Source organism: Neovison vison, chromosome 8 (assembly GCF_020171115.1).
Source record: "Neovison vison isolate M4711 chromosome 8, ASM_NN_V1, whole genome shotgun sequence".
Lineage (NCBI taxonomy): Eukaryota > Metazoa > Chordata > Mammalia > Carnivora > Mustelidae > Neogale > Neogale vison.
The window spans coordinates 109,202,512-109,223,296 of record NC_058098.1 but is presented as its reverse complement, the minus strand read 5'-3'; the positions used below and the strand labels follow the sequence as shown (position 1 = coordinate 109,223,296).

General features: G+C 51.8%; 2 protein-coding genes across 7 annotated transcripts; one reads left to right on the top strand and one right to left on the bottom strand.

Annotated features, from left to right (window-relative positions):
* Window positions 1-1,522: 1,522 nt before the first annotated feature.
* Window positions 1,523-11,179, top strand: GPAT2 (glycerol-3-phosphate acyltransferase 2, mitochondrial). 4 transcript variants are annotated; one of them, XM_044262513.1, is made up of 21 exons: window positions 1,523-1,576; window positions 1,718-1,831; window positions 2,495-2,568; window positions 2,982-3,086; window positions 3,328-3,456; window positions 5,722-5,821; window positions 6,207-6,340; window positions 6,658-6,757; window positions 6,847-7,059; window positions 7,398-7,517; window positions 7,686-7,768; window positions 8,111-8,229; window positions 8,625-8,695; window positions 8,791-9,031; window positions 9,121-9,269; window positions 9,455-9,532; window positions 9,987-10,118; window positions 10,201-10,321; window positions 10,412-10,477; window positions 10,698-10,753; window positions 11,063-11,179. In XM_044262513.1, the coding sequence occupies exons 1-21, from the start codon at window positions 1,523-1,525 to the stop codon at window positions 11,177-11,179; spliced, it is 2,376 nt and encodes a 791-aa protein (XP_044118448.1). The 4 variants fall into 4 exon arrangements, with proteins under 4 accessions (XP_044118448.1, XP_044118447.1, XP_044118450.1 ...); XM_044262512.1 differs by having other exon boundaries at window positions 8,773-9,031; XM_044262515.1 differs by lacking the exon at window positions 6,847-7,059.
* A 289-nt stretch (window positions 11,180-11,468) lies between these two features.
* FAHD2A (fumarylacetoacetate hydrolase domain containing 2A) lies at window positions 11,469-20,096 on the bottom strand. 3 transcript variants are annotated; one of them, XM_044261658.1, is made up of 9 exons: window positions 19,916-20,096; window positions 17,453-17,721; window positions 15,752-15,968; window positions 13,346-13,405; window positions 12,997-13,159; window positions 12,789-12,878; window positions 11,971-12,079; window positions 11,772-11,859; window positions 11,469-11,666 (listed from the first exon to the last, which is right to left on the bottom strand). In XM_044261658.1, the coding sequence occupies exons 2-9, from the start codon at window positions 17,692-17,694 to the stop codon at window positions 11,604-11,606; spliced, it is 1,032 nt and encodes a 343-aa protein (XP_044117593.1). In that variant the 5' UTR covers window positions 17,695-17,721; window positions 19,916-20,096; the 3' UTR covers window positions 11,469-11,603. The 3 variants fall into 3 exon arrangements, with proteins under 3 accessions (XP_044117593.1, XP_044117594.1, XP_044117595.1); XM_044261659.1 differs by having other exon boundaries at window positions 17,453-17,700; XM_044261660.1 differs by lacking the exon at window positions 12,789-12,878.
* Between the last annotated feature and the right edge of the window lie 689 nt (window positions 20,097-20,785).

The following is a 20,785-nucleotide window of genomic DNA, read 5'->3' as shown; positions in this document are numbered from 1 at the left end:
GTTGGTGAATGGGAGTTACCCCTTCATGGTTAGCACAGATCTAATGGGGTTAGATTTTGAAAGCGGTGGTTGAGGCTGGGAAGCAGACATCCGTGCAAAGGAGGCAGAATCCCTCAAATTGCAGCCTCAGCTTGGGGACTCTGTGCCAAATGTCTGTGAATGGGGGTGTGAGACATTTTTCAAAGTAGGAAGTGCCTTTGGAATGAGTCTAGCAGAGCTTGGGCACTGTAGGAATTTCGATCTTCCTACCTCTTGGCTTCATAGTTCTAAACTGTGCTAATTGGGGAGAAGAGGAGCGACCCAGAGGAATTCTGGGAGGGTAAGTTACAGTCTCATCTAGCACTTCCAGGATCCCTTCTCTGTGCAGGGCTGACTGCTGCACATATGGAGATGTAGCCACTGCAGCCCTTGCCCCCAGGAGACTTTCAGATGATGTGGGGAAATGAAACCTTAGTCCTAGAGGAGGCTTCTTGCCTGGCAAGCTTGGGCTGGGGGAACGAAGAAAGAGAGGGAAAAACTAGAGGGTGATTCAGAGACATCACGGATTTAGAGCCATGGACAGAATTTGGTGGGATGGTGGGGAAGGGAGAAGGCAGTTCCACATGGATATTTGCATTGTGTGGTGGGGCAACATAAGTAATTGGATCAGCCTACCCATCAGGGACATGGTGAGAAATCAAGGTAGAGGGGTTTTTAGCATCCAGTTTCTAGGCTAAGAGGGGTTCAGTGCTGTTTTTTGGAAGATGGGGGTTTTTTAGTTCAGGGGAATATTGTGGTGGGAGGGAGGGCCTGAAGAGATCCCAACTGAGAGCTTTTGTGGAGAGTGCTGTACAAAAGGGGATCCACTTTGGAAAAGTCTCTCTAGTCCCCAACCAGATGAGCATTTCTTGGGAACAGGTCTGTGTGGCATTTTCTTTGTATACTGACCCTCCAGCTATTCTCCCACTTCATACCCTATACTCACATTCCTGTAATGATTTGGATGGATAAAGTGCTGTCTTTTGCAAGGGAGAAGAGCCACTAAGCAGGACGTGGTGGCCTTGTAGCAGTGGTCCTGTTTCTCTTTGGCAGTCTGATGCCCCCTTCCTGCCAATCCAGCCTTGTTCTTTCCCTGTGCACAGAAGGGGTCTCTGTTCATTACAGCCCCCATCTGTGCTGTGAGATGGCAGGGTGGCTGGTGATGATAAGACAGCTGATCCCCTTCATGTTAGCCTGAGGGAGCCCCTGATCTGGACACGAAAACCTTTTGAGGACATCTGGCTCCTTTGTGGGATCTGTCGGGTATGGGGTGGGGCTTTGATCTGAACCAGAGTCCCTTTAGCTTCCAGCGCAGCTTCTCACCACTGCTGGCTTGGGTGTTGTCTGTCCTGGGGTTGAGGACTTGGTGGTGGGAGTCAGTCAGGGAACTTCTGGTTATCTCCCAAACTCCAGTTCTTCCTCCGTCCTTCTTCCTCTCCCCAGGTCGGGTTCCTTTGGAGAGAGAGAGGCAGAAGTGGCTAGTTCCCAGATTATATAGGCCCCCATGGTTACCATGTTGGAAGCCAGACTCCAAACCCAGCAGAGGAACAGCCAGGAGGTAGTGTGGCCCCTCCCATTACAATTCCCCAAATTCCCTCTGTCCTCTCACCTCCCCTTTCGTGCCCCCCACTTCTGGAGCCTCCTTCCCTCTGCCAAGGATTTTGAGTCCTCTTAATTTCTTCCTGTGACCTTTTTCCAGACTGGCCTGTGGTCCTCAGGATTTGGGATGAAGCTGGAGGCTGTTACCCCATTCCTGGGGAAATATCGCCCCTTTGTGGGTCGCTGCTGCCAAACCTGCACTCCCAAGAGCTGGGTGAGTGATGGTAGGGGTAAGCCCCACCAGGGAAACTTGGGGGAAAATGACTATGGGAGCCATGGCTCTGGAAGCAGCTTCCTTTATGTTCAGCCTTCCTTGACCCATGCCTGTGCTCTTGTCTTTCAGGGGAATGGATGCACTGGTGTTGGTTGTGTTGTTGGTCAATGCCTGGCCTTCAAGAGCTGGGAAGGGTAGTGCAGAGAGAGGAGATAGGGCATGGCCAGAGGGCTGGGGTCTGGCCCGGCCTGCATGGATCCTATTCAGTTCTGGGGACACTACTCACTTAAAGTCACGCAGCACTCAGAACATGGTTGAAGACCTCCATACCATGTTTTGATGCTGATGAACCCCAGGGCACAGGCAGAGATCCATGCTACACGTTCTCTGCTGTTGACCAGAGAACTTCTCAGAGACTATATGCTACTCTCCAAGAGGGGAATTCTGTACGACATGCAGCACTTTCATTTTGACTGTGGGACCCTTTCTCCTGAGTGAGTCTTGAGATCTGAGAAGTGAAATGCTGTACTAGAATTTTGTCTCCTGGTATACTCAATACTCCCATCAGGCAAAGCCTACAGAATATACTGGGGGCAGGGTGCTTTCCTTTGTTGGTTTGCAAAGGCCCCCAAGGACATGCTGTCCCTGGCCCCTCTCCTGCAGGAGTCCCTCTTCCACAGAAGCATAATGGATCTAGGCTTCTGCAATGTGATCCTGGTGAAGGAGGAGAACACCAGGTAGTTAGAACTGGGAGGTACGGGAGGGTGGTGGGCAGGGTCCTTGGGTGCAGAGCTGTAGGGGCCCTGTTCTGTGGTGTCATTATTTTTTCCTCTGGTGGAAAAGGGCCCCTGCCCCCTGCCCCATACCCACAGGTGGGGAGAGGCGGGCTTGGAGCTCTCCTGCAATTTCTTCTGTGAGCATTTATGGATTGCCCACTGTGTGTCAGGCCCTAAATCTGTATCCTACTCAGGGAGAGGGGAGGGAATGGGGCACAGATGGGCAGTACTGCTTCATGATAAGCCAAGTTCATGTGTTCCCAGGCCATGGGATTCAGGTATGATCCTTACTGGTAGAATGCCCTCTGTAGACACTAGTGGGGTATGGGCCCTCTGAAAGATCACCACCCTCCCTACTCTGGGGGTTTGTCCAGGTTTCGGGGCTGGCTGGTTCGGAGGCTCTGCTATTTCTTATGGTCACTGGAGCAGCACATACCACCCTGTCAGGATGCCCCACAGAAGATCATGGAAAGCACTGGGTGAGGAAGCAGGGATTGGAGACTGGATGGCACTTTTGAGACCCTTGAAGGGATGATCAATGTTCTAGGCAGGGGTGGTTTAGAGGGCTGGCTTCTAGACTGTTAGCTTTGCCTGGGGCCCTTTCTTAGAGATGGAGCATAAATACTGGAGTCTGTTCTGGGGATGCTGTGGTGCTGAGGGAAGTTACCTGAGGGATTTTAGGCCTGCCCCAGCCTGACACCACTCCCCCTCACTCCACAGGGTGCAGAATGTCATCTCAGGGAGGGCCCCAGGAGGGGCTGGGGAAGGCCAGGTACCAGGACTTGTGAAGAAAGAGGTACAGCGCATCTTGGGCCATATTCAGGCTCCACTCCATCCCTTCCTGCTCAGGTAACTCTGTGCTGAGGGGTGCTCTTTTCTGGGCTGGGGACTCTGCCCTTCTGGAGAGCGAGTATTGGCTACATTGGGGGAAAGACTGGATTCCCCTCCTGGAAGTTGGATGGTGTGTTTCCCAGAGATCCTGATGGAAGGCCTTGATCTGAACATTGTGGGTTCTTTCAAGGATGGCTGGCTCCTTGATGGGACCAGTCAGGTATGGGGTGAGGCTTTGATCGGAGCCCAGGTTCTCATCATTGCTGACCTGGTGTTATCTGTCTGTCCTGAGATAGGGGCTTAGGGGTCACCCTAGGAACCACCACCCTGGTTGTGGCCCAGACTCCATTTCCCTCTCCATCCTTCCTTCTCTCCCCAGATCAGTTTCCTGTGGAGAGAGGCGAGGTGGCTGGCTCCCCCATTTTATAGGCACCCATGCTCTCTCCTGCACTCATCAGGCACAGGTTTGAGTTCCTTTTAGATGCAAGGCCTTGTTCCTGGAGAATGAGGGGATGCACAGGGCAGAGTAAACATATAGCTGCAAGAAGGGCAGAACAAGGGTTAAGATTGAAAATAGGTGTGGGGAGAGCAAGAGATTTGTAAAACAGGGACAAAAGGGAAAGGAGCCAAACTTGTGGGGGCAAGGATGGAGGGAACAATCCTACTAGACGGAATAGCACGAGCTATGGCCATAAGAAATGGGCACTTTTACTCATGAAGCTGTGGTTGGAAGCTGGCAAGTGAAGGAGAGAGCTGTTGGAAACAAAACTGAGAGTAGAAGGGACAAGATAGGAAGGGCCATTAAAGAAGTTTGGATTTGAATTCTAAGTGCAGTGAAAACCAATGGAAAGATTTTAAACAGGAAATGCCAATAAGGTGAATTGGGATCAAGAGTAGAGAAAAGAAGACCATTCTGGGAAGTTTTGTTAGTCCAGGTTAGATGCCATGATGAGGCATGTGGTGGTGACAGTAGGTTTGGAAAAATGGATTGAAAGACCAATGTGAAATTAACGGGTCACGATGGATTGCAGGTTGAGGGTGGGGGCAATGAGGAGAAAAGGGAGAAATCATGGGAGAGCCAGGGTTTTGGCAGAGCACCCGGTGGTGTGGATGGAGGAGGCAGGCTTGGAGAGGAGTGAGTTTGGCCCACAAAGGGTATTTTGGACACAGAGTTTCAGATACCTGATGTGTCAGTGGAGACACTCAAGAGGCAGTTGCTCATAAGTCTGGAGCTCGGAAGAGGTTGGGGCCAGGAACATAGATTTGCAAAAGCTTGAGCTTATAGATGAGTCACTGAGGCAAAGAAGGCACAGCTGTCTTGAAAGTGCTCAGTGGTCAACTGCTTAGTTAGGACAGGAAGTAGAGGTTGTTGGTAACTTTGACTAGCTTTCCATGTGATAATTCTTTGACTTTGCTGAGACTTCCAGTCCCTTTACCTGACTACCTTTACACCAGCCATCAGCCCTCTTCTTGTCTTTTCTTCTCTCTTGGCCTTGCTTTGATTCCAGGGCTCATCATGATAATGCCCTTGGGAAGGAGTCACTGGTTCTGTTTGAACCCAGCTACTTGCCTTCTCTGCACCTAAGCTGTCATGTGTTTGCTTTGTGAGATTTTCAGAGAGGCACACCGCGTCTGCTGAGACTCTGATCCAGACTGCTCCTTCTCAGATTTACCTGCTGTTAACTGATGGCCCCATCTCATGCTTCATGGAGAAGTAGAAGCCATCAGACGAGGGCATGCTGCTTGTCCCCCATATCTCTGTGCTACTTGCGTCTATGCTTCTGTCCTCATTCAACACCAGTCCTCCCGTTGGGCCTCTGGGAGTGCCTCCTCAGAGACTTGGCCCTTTCAGTTAACCCCATTTTGTATCACGAACTCCTTCCTTTGTATTTCACCTTTCCCAGCAGTTTCCAAAGACCAGGTTGGGTTATGCCTGGACAGTCTTGATCCTCTAATTTCTTTTAAGGTAAATGGCAGCAGGGAGATGCTCTGAAGCTGATTTGAGGCAGCTGCACCGTGAGGTCTTAGGAGGGTAACAGCACCTCATAGGCATGGACTTTGGTGTCAGGCCTGTCTTCCAGTCTCTGCATCACCACTTCTTAGCTTTCTCTATTACTACTCCGCCGCTTCTGTAACCTCCTCAAGCCTCTCTTGCTTCTTCTATGAAGTGGGGACAGTAATAGCACTTGCCTCACAGGAGTGCTGGGTAGCCTCCTGAGGTGCCATGGGCCCTGCCTCCTGGGCGAGGCCCTGACATACCTCAGACTGGGTGTCACTCTCCAGGCTGTTCAGCTGGGCACTGCTGCGGTTCCTGAACTGTGTCTTCCTGAACGTGCAGCTCCACAAGGGTCAGATGAAGATGGTCCACAAGGCCACCCAGGCAGTAAGGCCCGCCCTCCATTGGGATGGGGATGGCGGGAACAGAGGAGCAGAGGCTAGGCCAAGTCCTAAGTTGGGACCAGCCCCATCAGCTGGTGGGAAAAATCCACTGCTCTTTGACGACCTTCTCTTCGTGTCTCACGGTCTTGTTCCCTCGGGGCTCCCTCTAACGTCTTTTCATCATGGTCTTAACAACCATTACGTCAGTGCATTACCTTAAAAGTTGTTGACAGAGCTCCTCTACTTTTGGGAAATGTGCTCAGAGAAACAACTGCTCAGCTGAACCCTCCCTCCCTCTGGGGCTGCCCTGGGTCTGGAGGTGCTGGGTTTCAGCTTCCTGCATCTTCAGGGTGGGGGTTGATTGGCACTTCCTTGCTCTCCCCAAGCAGGGCTTGCCGCTTGTTCTCCTCTCTACCCACAAGTCACTCCTGGATGGGATCCTGATGCCCTTTGTGCTGCTCTCCCAAGGCCTGGGTGTGCTCCGTGTGGTTTGGGACCCCCGCGCCTGCTCCCCCACCCTCAGGTAAAAGCCTTGTGCCTCTAGATATACAGGGGAGAAGTCCCCAGCCTGGGGTAGGGGTGTGTGGGGATGTGTACGGGGGTTGCTGGTGGCAGTTCCGCAGAGGCCCTCTTCCTGGTTTTTCTGCTCCCGACTCTCTGTCATCTCATCCTGTGGGACTCAGCTGGAGGGTCAGTTATGAGCCTTAGAGCCATGCCTGGCTTCACAGTGTCCAGGCAGGACCCAAGCTGGCCTTGGTGGGCTGAGGCTCTCACTAGCCTCCTGCCTGGTTCCATCTTCTGCGCCCCTTCTCTCATCAAGCTTTGTCTTGTGCCCCACAGAGCTCTGCTAAAGAAACTTGGGGGGCTTTTCTTGCCCCCAGAGGCCAACCTCACCCTGGACAGCTCTGAGGGGGTCCTTGCAAGGGCTGTGGTCCATGCTGTAAGTGCCCCCAGTGGTACCAATGGGGTCAGACCAGGGGCTTGTTGCTGCTCTGGCCTTGATACCTCCCTCTCCCAACCCCCTTCCAGGCTATGGAGCAGCTGTTGGTGAGCAGACAGCCCTTGCTCATATTCCTGGAGGAACCCCCTGGGGCCCAGGGGCCTCGGCTGTCAGCCCTGGGCCAGACCTGGCTGGGAGTGGTGGTCCAGGCTGTCCAGATGGGTGTCATCCCGGATGCCATGCTAGTGCCAGTGGCTATCACCTATGACCTGGTTCCAGGTGCACCCTGTGATGTATACCACGTGAGTCCTGCCCATGGTGACTCCCAAGTGGACACCATCTCTAGAGAAGAAACACATTATGGTGTCCTCTGGCCATCTCCCCTTAGGGTTAGAGTTAAGGGGAGACTGCAAAGTTCTACCGCTCCAGTCATCAACCTGTGGCATTTGCCAAGGCCCTTATACTTACACAGTCATTTCGTCTTCTAAAGACCCACTTAGAAAGGGATTTGTCCTGTGTCATGGATGAGAAAATGAGCTTGAAGAAGTCATGGTCATGGACCAGTTTGGGCCCAAGATAAAGCAGAGTAGAATATAGGGCCCCCAGGCAGTTTGCTCACTCAGCCCCTCCCTCTCTGCAGAGCTTGGTCCCACTGGGGTTGTGGACAGGAGCTCTGGCTGTCCTGCGGAGCCTATGGGGCTGGGGCCGCAGCCCCAGGGTCTGTGTCCGTGTGCACCTAGCCCAGCCCTTCTCCCTACAGGTATGTAGCCTGCTGGACAGGGCTGGCAGTACCTGCGGTCTGTCCTAGGGCTTCTGGTGGCCTGGCCCTCAGAACCCCTGCAGGGATGGCCTTGCCTACCTCAGGGAGGCTGTGTGTAGGTTTATTGGTGGGCCAGGGCAGGCTATCTAAGAGTCTTGTCCTGGGCAGGAATACACCACCAATGCCAGAAGCTGCTGGGGCAGCAGGCAGACCCTGGAGCAGCTGCTGCAGCCCATTGTGTTGGGCCAATGGTAGGGGCATGGGAGTGTGGGGGTCTTGGGTGCAAGGCAGGCAGCCCTTCAGCCCCAGCCTGTGAACTGACACCCTCTCCCCCCATACCCACCATCATCACCAGTTCCAGCCTTACCTCTCCAGATATCCATGGGTCATGTCAACAGAGCCAGCCACCCCACCTTGCCTGTAATCTGTGGGATATGACACACGGACCTGGAAAGGGCTAGAATTACATGAACCACCTCCTGCCTTGGGAGTGGGGATGGGGAAACATGCTCCCCTTTGAGAAAGCTTTGGGCTTTCCTGCAACTGTTTTGAGGTTTGGTCCCTTAATCCTGTATTTTGTGTCTCTGTCCTAGTAACGTTGTCCCAGACACTGAGAAGGAGCAGGAGTGGACTCCAGCGACTGGGCCCCTTCTGGCACTTAAGGAAGAAGACCAGCTCCTGGTCAGGAGGTTGAGCCGTCATGTCCTGAATGGTGAGGCGGAGCTAGGTCTGGCCCTTTTAGGGGAGACTCCTGAGTAGTCTCCCTACTGGGTCAGCCAGTCTTTGGGGCCCTCCATTCCAAATGGTTTTCTGCACTTGACATCCATTCCTGTATGGCCCACTTGGGACGTGTGAAGAGGACTGGAACCCTCCCTGCTTCTGGGAAGCAGGGCAGCCAGGGAGAATCTGAGGGAGCCACTAGATGAGTACATAGGCTGGCTAAGCTGTGGAGGGTTCACTGTGCAAGGGACAGATGGCTAGATGAGCACCCTGCTGCCAGGGGGGTATGGGAGGAATGTTTTTGACTAAGAAGACTTGTTGGGATGGTGGAGGAACTAGGCCTCTGGCCCTTGGGCCCTGACCAGCATTTCCCACCCCCGGCCCCAGCCAGTGTGACCAGCTCGGCAGTGATGAGCACAGCCATCATGGCGGCCCTGCTGCTCTTTAAGCACCAGAAGGTAGGGGACAGGGTTGTAGGGGGCTGGGGAAAGGGTGTGGCCCTCCTTCTCAGCCCCTGTACTGCCCTGCCCCCCAGGGTGTATTCCTGTCTCAGCTCCTGGGGGAGTTCTCCTGGCTGACCGAGGAGACGCTACTGCGTGGCTTTGACGTGGGCTTCTCAGGGCAGCTGCGGTGCCTTGTGCAGCACACGCTGAGCCTACTTCGGGCACATGTGGCCCTGCTGCGTGTCCATCAGGGGGACTTGCTGGTGGTTCCTCGCCCAGGCCCAGGCCTCACACGCCTGGCACGCCTGAGCGCCGAGCTGCTGCCTGCCTTCCTGAGTGAGGCTGTGGGTGGTGAGTCTCCAGGGCTTCGGCTGGGTGGGACATGTGTCGGGGTGAGGTGAATGGCTTCCCTCCTTGTGCCTGGCCCTTTCCTTCCCTAGCCTGTGCTGTTCGGGGGCTGCTGGCGGGCAGAGTGCCATCTGAGGGGCCCTGGGAGCTACAGGGCATTGAGCTGCTGAGCCAGAATGAGCTATACCGCCAGATCCTGCTGCTGCTGCACTTGCTGCCCCAGGACCTGCTGCTGCTGCAAGTCAGGCCTTTTCCCCCAGCCCTGTGTGGTCCTGGGCCTCCCCTCTTGGTTGTGGAGATGGGGAGGGACTGGGCAGGCATGGGCCCCTAAGTCCTCCTATGGCATTAGGTCTCCCTTGCCCTGCTTCTGACCAGGCCCCTGCTCATTGCCTGATTCTGAGGCCACGTGAATGCTTTTTTCCTCAGCCCTGCCAATCTTCCTATTGCTACTGTCAGGAAGTGCTGGACCGTCTCATTCAGTGTGGGCTCCTGGTTGCTGAGGAGGTAGGCAGGGCAGCTAGAGACAAAACTCAGGTCTGGGGCCTGGCCACCTATTCCCACCCTGAGTGACAGCTGCCCCAGACAGCTCCTGCTGCCCCAACGTGCTGTGGGGGTGGGCGTGCCCTTCGCCTGGCAGACAGAGAGGCCTGGGTGCTGCCTCCATCAGTCTCTGCTTTGGGCTTTATTCCACTGGCCCTATCATGACAGGACTGGACAACTGGACTTCTGAGGTCCTCTGGAGGCCTCCTACCCGCTACAGTTCTTGTTCCACAGAACTATGGCCCTTAAGGGTCAGTGCTCACTTGGCTCAGCGGTGCTGTGGTCTAGCGTGGCCCTGGGTGTCCTCTTGGGCTCCCTAAGTCTGCTTTTACTAGTTTCACCTCCATGTGCCTGGTCTAGGGAAGTTGGGGGCTCAGGGCTGAACCTGTCAGGGACCAATGGCTCCCATGGCCCCCAGACCCCAGGCTCCCGGGCAGCCTGTGACACAGGGCGGCAGCGTTTAAGTGCAAAGCTACTGTGGAAACCGAGTGGGGACTTTACTGATAGTGACAGTGATGACTTCGAGGAGGCTGAGGGCCGGTACTTTAGGGTAAGTTGGGAGAAGCCACGTTCGGGGTGGGGGAGGCAGGCAGGCAGTCGGAGCTACCCTCATCTGGTCTGTGCCCCTCCAGCTCAGCCAGCAGTCACGCTGCCCTGACTTCTTCCTCTTCCTCTGCCGCCTGCTTAGCCCACTGCTCCAGGCCTTTGCACAGGCTGCCACATTTCTCCACCAGGGACAGCTGCCAGATACGGGTAAGGCCCACGCTTCCCTGGCCAGCCATAGGGGGACGCTGAGCGCTCTCCGGGCAGGGGCCCCAGGCCTACCTCTTTTCTCTCCCACAGAGTCCGGCTACACTGAGCAGCTCTTGCAATTCTTGCAAGCCACTGCCCAGGAAGAAGGGTTCTTTGGTGAGTCCCAGGCAGCCAGCCCAGGCTCCCCAGAGGCAGGGAAGGGTTTGCTGGTGGCTGCTGCCCCCTGCTGGGCAGTAACCTTGCAACTCTAGGAGGGAGGGTTGTAGAAAAGAGGGTCTTTGCAACTAGTCCAAGCCCTAGCTAGCCTTGGCTAGTTCCCTCTTTCAGCACAAGAGAAACCTAGGTCTTATAGCCTTCACTTCTCTCTTCCTTCCAGAGTGTGCAGACCCAAATCTTGCCATCAGTGCTGTCTGGACCTTCAGAGACCTGGGGGTAAGAGGAGCCAGTTTCACCATCCTCCTGCCTCCATCCCTATAACCCAACAGGGCTGCCCAGAGAAGCCTAACCGCCCACCCTGGGGTTTACCTAGTATCTCGAATAGGCATGGTGGGTGGAGTAGTTGAAGGTAGGATGGTCTTCCTGGTCCCTTTTGTCTCCTAAACTCGAGAATAGGATGAGACAGTGGTTTAAGAGGCAGCACTTGCATGCAAGGCCCAAGGGGCTCAAGGTCTCCCTTGCAGTTTGCTGGGGCACAGGCACAGCCTCCAGGGAGAGCACTCACAGCCCTTCCCTGTGGCCTAGGTGCTACAGCAGACGCCCAGCCCCGCAGGCCCCATGCTCTACCTGTCCCCTACATTCACCAGTCGGGAAAATCAGGAAAAGCTGGAACAGTTCATCCGGCAGTTCATCTGTAGCTAGAACTGTGGGGTGACTTTTCAGCCTGAGAATACAGCTGTGTCCTGGAGTCAGAAGACTGAGGGGGCTGCACACCCTTACCTGAACTATAAAATAGTTTGTGCTTCATTGTCCCTTGCTGTCTCTTGTATTTTCCATCCTTTGGTGTGTTAAATAAGGGGACTGGACAAGTCTTTTCCCAAGCCCAGAAGTGTCTTTTTTGGGGTATGTTTTCCCCTACCCCACCTTGTGAGAAGGCCTTGTCTTGTTCCCTGAAACCCTAAAAGAAGAAGAACTATAGCAAAAGTCAAGCTGGCTGTTTTGGCTGAGAATTTTATTGATGAGGAGAGTAAGCTTCCTCTCCTCTCACTCTACCTGGAAGAGGCTGCTGGCACTGGGAGAGAATGGATGTCCCACCTCTTAAGTCCCAGGCCTGTGTGGAGAGCCCTCACACCACCTTGTTGATGATGATGCCTAGTTCTTCAATTTCACACTGGACTTCATCCCCCTTCTGTAAAACAGAAGGTCAGGAGGCCATTATTCCTTTGGCCTGGATTTTATAAGCCCAGCAGGAATTCTGGGTATTTGTCCCTTTTCCACCTTTCAGTTAACCTACCTTGAGAAAGACTGGAGGTTTCCTGAAGACACCAACACCTGGGGGGGTCCCAGTAAGGATGACATCCCCTGGGTAAAGAGTAACGAACCTGGAGCAGAAGAGACAGTTGAGATGAGGGGCCGAGGGGGCCAGAACTGGGGCTGGAAGGCTCAGCCCAGCCGCAGGTGGGTAGTGGGAAGTAAGGCCCCATCCCACTTACTGGGAGATCCAGGCTATCAGCTCTTCCGTCTTAAACACCATCTGGTTGGTATTGCTGCTCTGGACCACCTCCCCGTTCACTCGGCAGCAGATCTTTAAGTTGTGTGGATCTGAAAAATGTAAAAGCACCACCTTGGGATTGTTTTCCCGTGAACCCCTCCCTTTACTGAGAAACCAAAGGCACAGGGTGGCTTCGTGACCACAGTGAAAGGTCTCACTGGATGTGCTCCTGGCACTTCATGCCCACCCAGCACTCCCTACCCTGGAACTTTCCATATGGACACTGGGCTCCTCAGGTCTCCCGGCACCTACCACCTAGCAGAGCATCTGCCTGTGGTCACTGGGGTGGGTTAAGGAGGAAATGTCCCAGACCCTCCTCTACCCAGAGCAGAGGCTGACCGCTGCAGATATGGAAATGACTGGGTATCTGTACTGCAAGAGGGTAACGACCCAGACAGGCATGGCACCTCCTGCACCTGACGGCAGGGGACAGCTTACCTGTAACAGTGTCTTGGTTAATGAGTACCTTCAACTTTTTTGCTTTATACACTCACATCCCCCCTCAGAACAGCTAGAACACAATTTCACATCACTGTGTCTGCACAGGGGGGTGTAAAGCTGGGGTGCATGGGAACACCCCCACCCAAATTGCTGTGCACTGCCCTCTTCGTGACGGGCCTTCCTCCGGGCTCACCTTGCCCTTGCTGCTTAGAACGGGTGCTGCCCTGCAGCTGTGCAGGTGCTCTCCCTCTCCCCCACTGGGGAAAGGCACATGCTTTTGATAGCCAAATTCTGCTGCTTTCCGATTTAAAGACTCACGGATAGTGACAGAGGAAGTTCTCCCACCTCTGCAGTAAGGGATGTGGAAGAAGGCCTGTTGAACTTGTGGCCTAGGTTGAAACTTGCTCTCTAAGGAATCAGAAAAAGGCAAGTCCACATTCCAATTTCCTGAGTGTGGCTTTTTGTTTACTCTCATGTGTGCATGCAAGAGCAAGAAGAGTCACCATGTGGGCTATCCAAGACCTACCTGCTATACTGTCCTTGGTCACCAAGGCAGGGCCCAGGGGGCAGAAGGTGTCAAAGGTTTTTCCCAGCAGCCACTGCTTTCCATTGCGTCTCATTTGCCAGTCACGAGCACTTACATCATGAGCCACAGTGAAGCCGGCCACATGAGCCATGGCATCTGTGGCCTTAAGGGGACAGGGGATTTGGCCAGATTGGAAGTTAGATCAACATGGTGACACCAACCCTCATAACCAAGACTTTATCCCATGTTAGTCACCAGAACTAGCCAAAGATGGGCAAAGAGTAAGGCAGTCAGGGAGCAGGTAGTAGCCAACCATTTCCCAAGACAGACGGCACCTCTTCCACCTTACCTTGATGCGCTTGCCTTTCTTTCCAATGACTACGGCCAGCTCTACCTCCCAGTCCACCTCCTGTAGAGAAAGCAGTGAACTGCCTGGGTTCTGGGGCCTATTGCCATGCTGAGGGGCTGCACACCGTTCTTTAGGGCCTAGGTCTCTAACAGTGGGGCTTGGCTGTGGGCCCACAATTGTAATCACTATGAACTACATGTAGTAAATGAGGGGAGAGGTGTGGCTTATAGACCCATAAACGTGGACATTGGCAGGCAGCTCCGCTGTATGTAGGCACAGCTCCCCACTGTGGGGAGCGCCTAGTGGGCTTAGCTGGTACAGCATGTGACTTGATGTTGGGGCTGTGAGTTCAAGCCCCACAGTGGGTGTAGAAATTATAGGTAAATTTTTTAAGAAAGACTGGGCACTGAATTTATAAGTCACTCGATACTTTCAAAAAAGAATGAATATGGAGTACTAACAGCTAATCCTACTGTGTGCCAGTAGCATCATAAGTACTTTTAGGTATTAACTCACTTAAATGAAAAGAAATGAGCACAGCCACAGAAAAAGGAAAACATGTGCAGCCTTTCCCATAATCAGCGAAATACAACTATAAGATAAAACTTAGCCTTTCAAACTGCCTGCTTTCTAATGGGAACAACTAGAGTTGTTCTGAGCACAGCTGACACCTAATCTTAGTCTCCAGCATGGCTACCCACTAGACAGAACTGGGTTCCTTGGGGGAAATGGCAAATTCCAGGTCTGAGACAGTACAAGGATGAGCCTAGAATATCTTGGTCAGAAAGTAAGGATTCAAAAAGTGACAGGGCCGGGGCCAACTTTAAGCCAACCACTGGCTAAACTGAGACCATTTGGCTATCAAAAAGAATGTAAATGATGGTCTACAACATACTGAATAAAAATGAAAAACAAATATACAGTGCTACTAAAGGGACAGGAGTTTAAAAAAAAAAAAGGAAGCTTTTCTTAACAGAATGGTAGCCTAATAGGAGCAGAAGAAAGCATGATAGAAAAATTGCCTTTTTCTAACTCCCAATACAGTGATGGATTCAGGTGAGGATCCCTGAATGAAAAGCTATGGTACAATAAGATAGTCACAAGGTCTCAAACTCCTACCCTGTAGACTGCTTATTAATTACCAATGAAATGTACCTTTCCGATGAGATCTAGTGAACATTAAGTAAACCAAGTGATCAAACTTTAGCACCATCTGATAAGCCTCCCAATGGGGTGCAATGTATATCTGTTCCTTCAGACTGAATGTACCCCTCAACCCTGAATTTCATATGGTGAAACCTAACTCCCAATGTGATAATATCAGAAGGTAGAGCCTTTGGGAAGTAACTAGGTCATGAAGGCAAAGCTCTCATGAATAGGGGTAGTGTCTTTATGAAAGAGATCCCAGAGAGTGCCCTTGCCCCTTCTGTCATGTGAGAAAACAGCGAAGACCGTCGTCTGAACCAGGAAGCGGCTCTCCCCAAGCACCAAATGTATCAGCACCTTGATTCTGGACTTCCCCACCTCCAGTACTATGAGAAATAAAGTTGTGGTTTATCAGCCACCCAGTCCGTGGTATTTTGTTACAGCAGTCCAAATTATCTAACACGTATGTGTTAGATAGAACCCTTAACAAAAACGTTTAACTCAAATCTAAACATGAGGAACCAGAGAGTGGGATATGCTAAGGCAACTTGCCAGGATTCTTCCAAAAGTCAGCATCATGAAAGACAGAAAAGGGCAGGGGGATTGTCTGATATCAGAAGTCAGTAAACTATGACCCATGGGCCAGATCCAGCTTGCTGGCTGATCTTATAAATAGCTTTCCTAGAACACAGTTATATTCACTCATTTAGGTATCAGCCATGGCTGCTTTCACTCATCAGGGGCAAAGACGACTTGTTGGAACAGACTCCATGGCCTTCAGAGTCCATTATTTACTGACTGACCCTTTGAGAAAGTCTGCAGATCCCTGTTCTAGAATAAAGGCACTAAGAGACACAACCAAGTACACTGTGTGGCCTTGACCGATCCTAGTTCAACAAATAAAAAATAAAACAGAATCCAAATTATCATCTTTCGGGGCAACTGGGTATACTCCCAATTGGACTATATATGAGGTATTATTCCTGTTAATTTCCTTAGTGGTGATAGTGGTTATTATGGTCATGTAGGACATTGTATTTACTCCTAGAAGATGCATCCTGAATTTTATTATTTTTCCACAATTAAAGTGTATTATTTTTGCAATCGGAAAAAATATGTTTTTTTCCCCTGAGTCCAGCCTTATACAGTATAACCCCCTGTAGTTTCTGCTGATAGCACTACTAAGCAACAGGTAGCTCCTTTAGGCTGGCTGCTGAGTGCTAAGCACCCCAGTGATGGGGCCTATGAAGAGGCACTGACCTGGCTCTCTGGGGGGAGGATGACCTCGTCGTAGGGCCCCACAATGGAGCTGGCAAACTTGCTGAAGATGATGGGCTCCTTCGGCACTGGAACGTTCTGCTCTTTGCAGTGGTCCACATAATTCATTCCCACACACACCACCTTGTCTGGCCTTGTGACTGGGGCCAGGAAGGTCACCTCTGACCGTGGTAAGACTGGCAACTGGGCAGTCAGGGCTCTGCAGAGATCAGAGCAGGAGAGAGGGACTGGGTAGGAGCAGGCCAACAACCACTGGGCATGCTGGAGAGGCACTGCAGCAGCTACAAGTTATGCTTTATCGAATGTATTTTCTAGATCTATCAACCATCATAATCAGTGTGGCAACCAAATCCAGGTATTATCCTTTAATATTAGAGTGCTGTTTATTTTTTATCCAGTGTTGATTTCCTTTCCCCCATTAGGTAATACATGTCATGTAAGGGAATTCAAAAGGTGCACATGAGAAGACTGGAAAGGCCTCTCTTCTGCCCCTTCTCCACCCTTGGACACAGCTATCGTGGCCCGTGTAGCTCTTCACATCCTCTTCTCCTCCTGTCCTTTCTTACGCAAATGACTGCACACTGAATATACCTTTTAGAAAAAATAAGTATTTTTTGGGAGATCTCTCCATAACAGCATATACCTTTCCCCTTTTTTGATAGGACTGTATATACCTGCACAGTACAGGTAGACCCAATTACCTGATGAAGGCATGGAAGTAGTTTCCAATCTTGTGAGACTATGACAGTATTAGAAACATCCTGTTTTGGTGTTTTGTTTTGTTTTTTAAGATTTTATTTATTTATTTGACAGATCACAAGTAGGCAGAGAGGCAGGCAAGACAGAGGAGGAAGCAGGCTCTCCGCTGGCCAGAGAGCCTGATGTGGGCCTTGATCCCAGGATCCTGGAATCATGACCTGAACCAAAGGCAGAGGCTTAACCCACTGAGCCACCCAGGTGCCCTGGTTTTGGGGTTTTTTAAAAGATTTTATTTGTTTGACAGAGAGACAATGAGAGAGGGAACACAAGTAGGGGGAGTGGGAAAGAGAGAAGAAGGCCGACGGGGGGCTTGATCCCAGGACTCCAGGATCATGACCTGAGGCGAAGGCAGATGCTCAATGACTGAGTCACCCAGGTGCCCCTGGACATATAATATTACCAATACTGTGAGCTGTCAAACACTTGCATTTTTTGTCAGTCTAATATATTTACTGTTTATCAGATTTCAAATGGCTCCTGACTTCAGGTAAGTCCCTACCTTATCTAGCCCAAACCCAAGGACCATCTCTAAGAACACCTTTTTACAGTTCTCTCTCTTCTAAGGAGCTAAGCATCCAAAGACTTCCCCCAAGCTTCCCAAGATGTCTCCTAGGATCCCAGATCCCAGACTTCTCAGGCAGACAGAAACTTAATCCCTGGGAAAGGCAGGATGATGAAGCAGAGTACTGGCTCCACCACTGAATGTATGGCCTTGAAACAGTTAATCACCATCCCTCGGCCCAAGGGTGCTGTCATACAAGATTTCTAAGGCTCTCCACTAAGAAAAGAGATGAGAAAGGAAAGGTAGAGTCACCCTGCTCACCTCTGAAAGAGCTACCTGCTGGTTCTGTTTCCCAGGGCAGGGATGGGGTGGGAAGAGGGAGGGGGTAGCAGGGCAGCCATTGTAGCTGCCTGCTGATTTACCTTCTTGCCACTGAGAGAGTGGCCTCTCCCTGCTCTAGGAACTCCATCATCGTCTTGGGCAGTGTGGGGTCAAAGGTGTTGAGGTTGATGACGCCCCCGCCATTCCCTGACTCCAAGCCCAGGTGAGGTCCCGTCAAGTGGGGTGCCTGGAACTGCACCAGTCTCATACTTCTGGAGGGTTGAAAGGGCCACTTCTGAGCGTGCAGCAGAGTTGTGAGCAACCTTCTACAGGAGACCAGCATCAGAACCTATGTAGAAAAACGTGGGTCCTAGGAGACAGAAGGAACTGAGACCACCATCAGGATCCACAGAATTCCCCAAGCTGCAGCCCAAGCCCTCTCACCCCATCAGCCATCCCTGTCACAACATAGTCCTGGAAGTGGTCCACATTTATTAGTTATTTCACCCTGTTATACTTTATCAGGTGATTGTTTTGCTCAATTCAACGCATGTAAAGAAACATCTCTAAAGGAGTGACTACCTCATGCCAGGCACGAGTCTAGATGGCAGGGGTTCTGGCATTCCTTGAACCGGTGCTTCCTGCAGGCTTATGCTGTACCTGCCACCACCGAGGCACTGGACACACTATAGATCAGACACACGCAGGCCTGCCATCCTGCTCTCGGGGAGGTGGATATTAACAACTGACGTCATAAGTAAGATCCAGCAATTGGGACTACTGATGTGAAGATAAAGGGTCCTGCCTTTATCTAGTTTCTTGAGAAAGTGATGCTGAGCTGAGCTGGGTTGGGCTAAAATAAGAAGGACTAGAAATTAGCTAAGAGTGGGGCCCTGCATGGAGAAGTGACCACTGGTAAAACTAGCTTCACAGTAGTTATAGGCAATTTTTAAAAATACCAATTTGATCCTATTACCCTTCTATTGAAATGTTTCCCACTGCTCACATTACCAAGCCAAAACCCCTACGGGGCTGTTCTAGTCTTCTAGAAGTAGCCCCCACAAACATCTCCAGACAGTAATTATTTTGTTTCTCCTGCTGCAGTTCAGACTACCTGAGGGAAGAGGCTGCAGACAATGGGCATGTCCTCAGCTTGACAGACTTCACTGGGCTGTCTCCTCTCCGGGTTTCAGGACTGCATCTTTCTCTTTCACTGCTGAGTCCACAGTGCCATGCACAATGCTGGGCACACAGGAGGCTCTACGCTACACTCTATTGAATCAACCAATGCCAGGAGCCGAAGCTTGACTTTCACTACTTGGGAAAGCTTTGTGATTGCCAACATGGCTATGTCTTTCCTCCTCAAATCACTTAGAAGATATCAACAGGGCTCAGGTCCTGTTCTGAGCTCCAGGCTTTACTCAAAGACAAACCCCATTCTCCTGTTTTGTTTCTAATCTAAGCCTGGCCTTCATTCCGAACAGTCCCTGCCCTGCATGGGTCCTTGCTTTAAAAAGTGCCCCTTTATGCTCAGGCACATAGAGGTAGTCCCAGATTCCTGGTCCTCATTTGATTTGCCATACTCAGTTAAAGACTCATTAGACCCAGATCACTGATCTGACAACTGCAGCAGCCAAGGAGTTCGTCCAGACAATCAGCTTTGAAACTTCTGCCCTCCCATCTTACACAAAGATGCTGTCAAAAAGCTATTCAAGTCAAAATGCATGCACTCAGACACTCCACACACTGAAAAAATAGTTACAGCTCCCACTGAATGCCAGGTCTTATTTTAAGAGCTTTGCCTACAATGTCTGATTGAATTCTCTTGACAATTGTGGAAAGTAGGTACGTTAGTTCCAATTTACAGTGGGGGGGGGAAGGTTCAGAAAGATGAAAGGCTTTGCCCAAGTTCCCAAGGAGAGAAAATAGCTGGGACTTGAATCCAAGTCCAGGTGACAATGAAATTCTTGGCTTGGGCTAAAGTGTCCTAGAGGTGGTGGGGGTTGGATTTCCAATAGGGTATGTCCTAGAAGTCTGCTGTCAGTCAGGGAAAACGTGGTCACAGCCTGGCTGCTGCCTCAGGGATAAGGCTGGTCACCTGCTTTCCAAGATAACTCCAGGCCCCATGGACTATGCCCTTTCCACATGACTGATACATTCCAGTTCTCATTCTGCCCTACAGCAATGTATATCCTCAGGTACAAGGTCCCATTTTACAGAAACGGGTAATGAGGCTTAAAGAAATCATCTGCCAAAGTACCAGTTAGAAAGTGGCCCTGGTGCTTCTGTGGTAATCAGGACGGAACAAGAGCATGAGCTCAATTCAACTCCTGGACAAATGTCCTGAAGCAAAGAGGCTGGGATTCAGGGCGGAAACAGCACAAGCATCGCAGACTGAGAGGCTTGGGATCGTGTCCCACTATGCGCTTGCTTGGCACCCTACACCAGTACCCACCCCGCCGGGTCCCCGTGGTCGCTGCGGCCGGGGATCCTGGTCCAGTCCTGACCTCCGCGGAGACCTGCCCGGAGGCTGAGACCCGGCCCGGCCCACAACCTCAACGTACCTGGCCGGGGCGGCCGGTCTTGCCGGGTGCCCTGTGCTGCCGAGCTCGGGCTCACCGATTTGGGGGCCAAGGTCAACAGGTGTCTAGACACCTGCACCGCGTTCTAGGAGCCACGACTAGCCCGGGGATCAGCAGGAGTAGCGCGCCCAGCGGCTCCACTAGGACTTTCGCTCAGCCGGGCGCTCCTTGCTGACGCCAGAGAGCAGCAGCCAATAGAAGGGCGCCTCATTCTGTCCCGGAAGCAGGTCAGGGAGGGGGCGGTCCTAGTGCCGGAGGGCAGGTGGCTTCTCTAGGGTACCTTCAGGCGTCTTCTTGGCGCACGCAGGCGAGGCCAACCGTCGCCCGAGACTAAATTCCCCGACACTCATAGTTCGGACTCCCTGCACCTGCATGAATCTGTCAGCAAGTGCTTCCTGCAAATCTGTGCTTTGGGCGCCTTGCTAGCCTCACGTACGTGTGTGGGGCCCTGCTTGGAGCCACATACCGTTTTGATCGTTGGGAAAAGGTGGTAGAGGAAGCCAAATTATGGCATCCTGGTTCGCAACGACGAGTATTTTTGTCTTATGATTCTGATATATCACGGAGAAGGGAAGGAATGATTGTACCCATTTTATATATGGGAACCCAAGGCAGAAGTGTTGTGCTCAAGGTGACACAAGGAGTGTGAATAGTGGAACCAGCATTCTTGACCCCCAAATGCAGCCCTTTACTCCCATTCTCAAGCAGCCTTGTCTTCACATGCACTGTTTTCGGCCTAGGGCAGGATACTGGGAAGCAAAACCTCCAGCATCAAAGAACAGGCATTCTTGTGCATAGGTGGTTTTATTAAACAGGCAGTGACAATCCACTAGGATTGTAGGCCTCCGGGAC

Excerpts from the sequence above, each read along its gene's own strand:
- GPAT2 (XM_044262512.1), top strand. The coding sequence starts at position 1,523 with ATGGTTACCATGTTGGAAGCCAGACTCCAAACCCAGCAGAGGAACAGC. Across the intron at positions 10,119-10,200 it reads CTGAGGGCCGGTACTTTAGG|CTCAGCCAGCAGTCACGCTG; the intron begins GTAAGTTGGGAG and ends GTGCCCCTCCAG. Across the intron at positions 10,478-10,697 it reads CCAGGAAGAAGGGTTCTTTG|AGTGTGCAGACCCAAATCTT; the intron begins GTGAGTCCCAGG and ends TCTTCCTTCCAG.
- FAHD2A (XM_044261658.1), bottom strand. The coding sequence starts at position 17,694 with ATGCTGGTCTCCTGTAGAAGGTTGCTCACAACTCTGCTGCACGCTCAG. Across the intron at positions 12,879-12,996 it reads GACCAAGGACAGTATAGCAG|AGAGCAAGTTTCAACCTAGG; the intron begins GTAGGTCTTGGA and ends CTGATTCCTTAG. Across the intron at positions 11,667-11,771 it reads AACCTCCAGTCTTTCTCAAG|AAGGGGGATGAAGTCCAGTG; the intron begins GTAGGTTAACTG and ends TCTGTTTTACAG.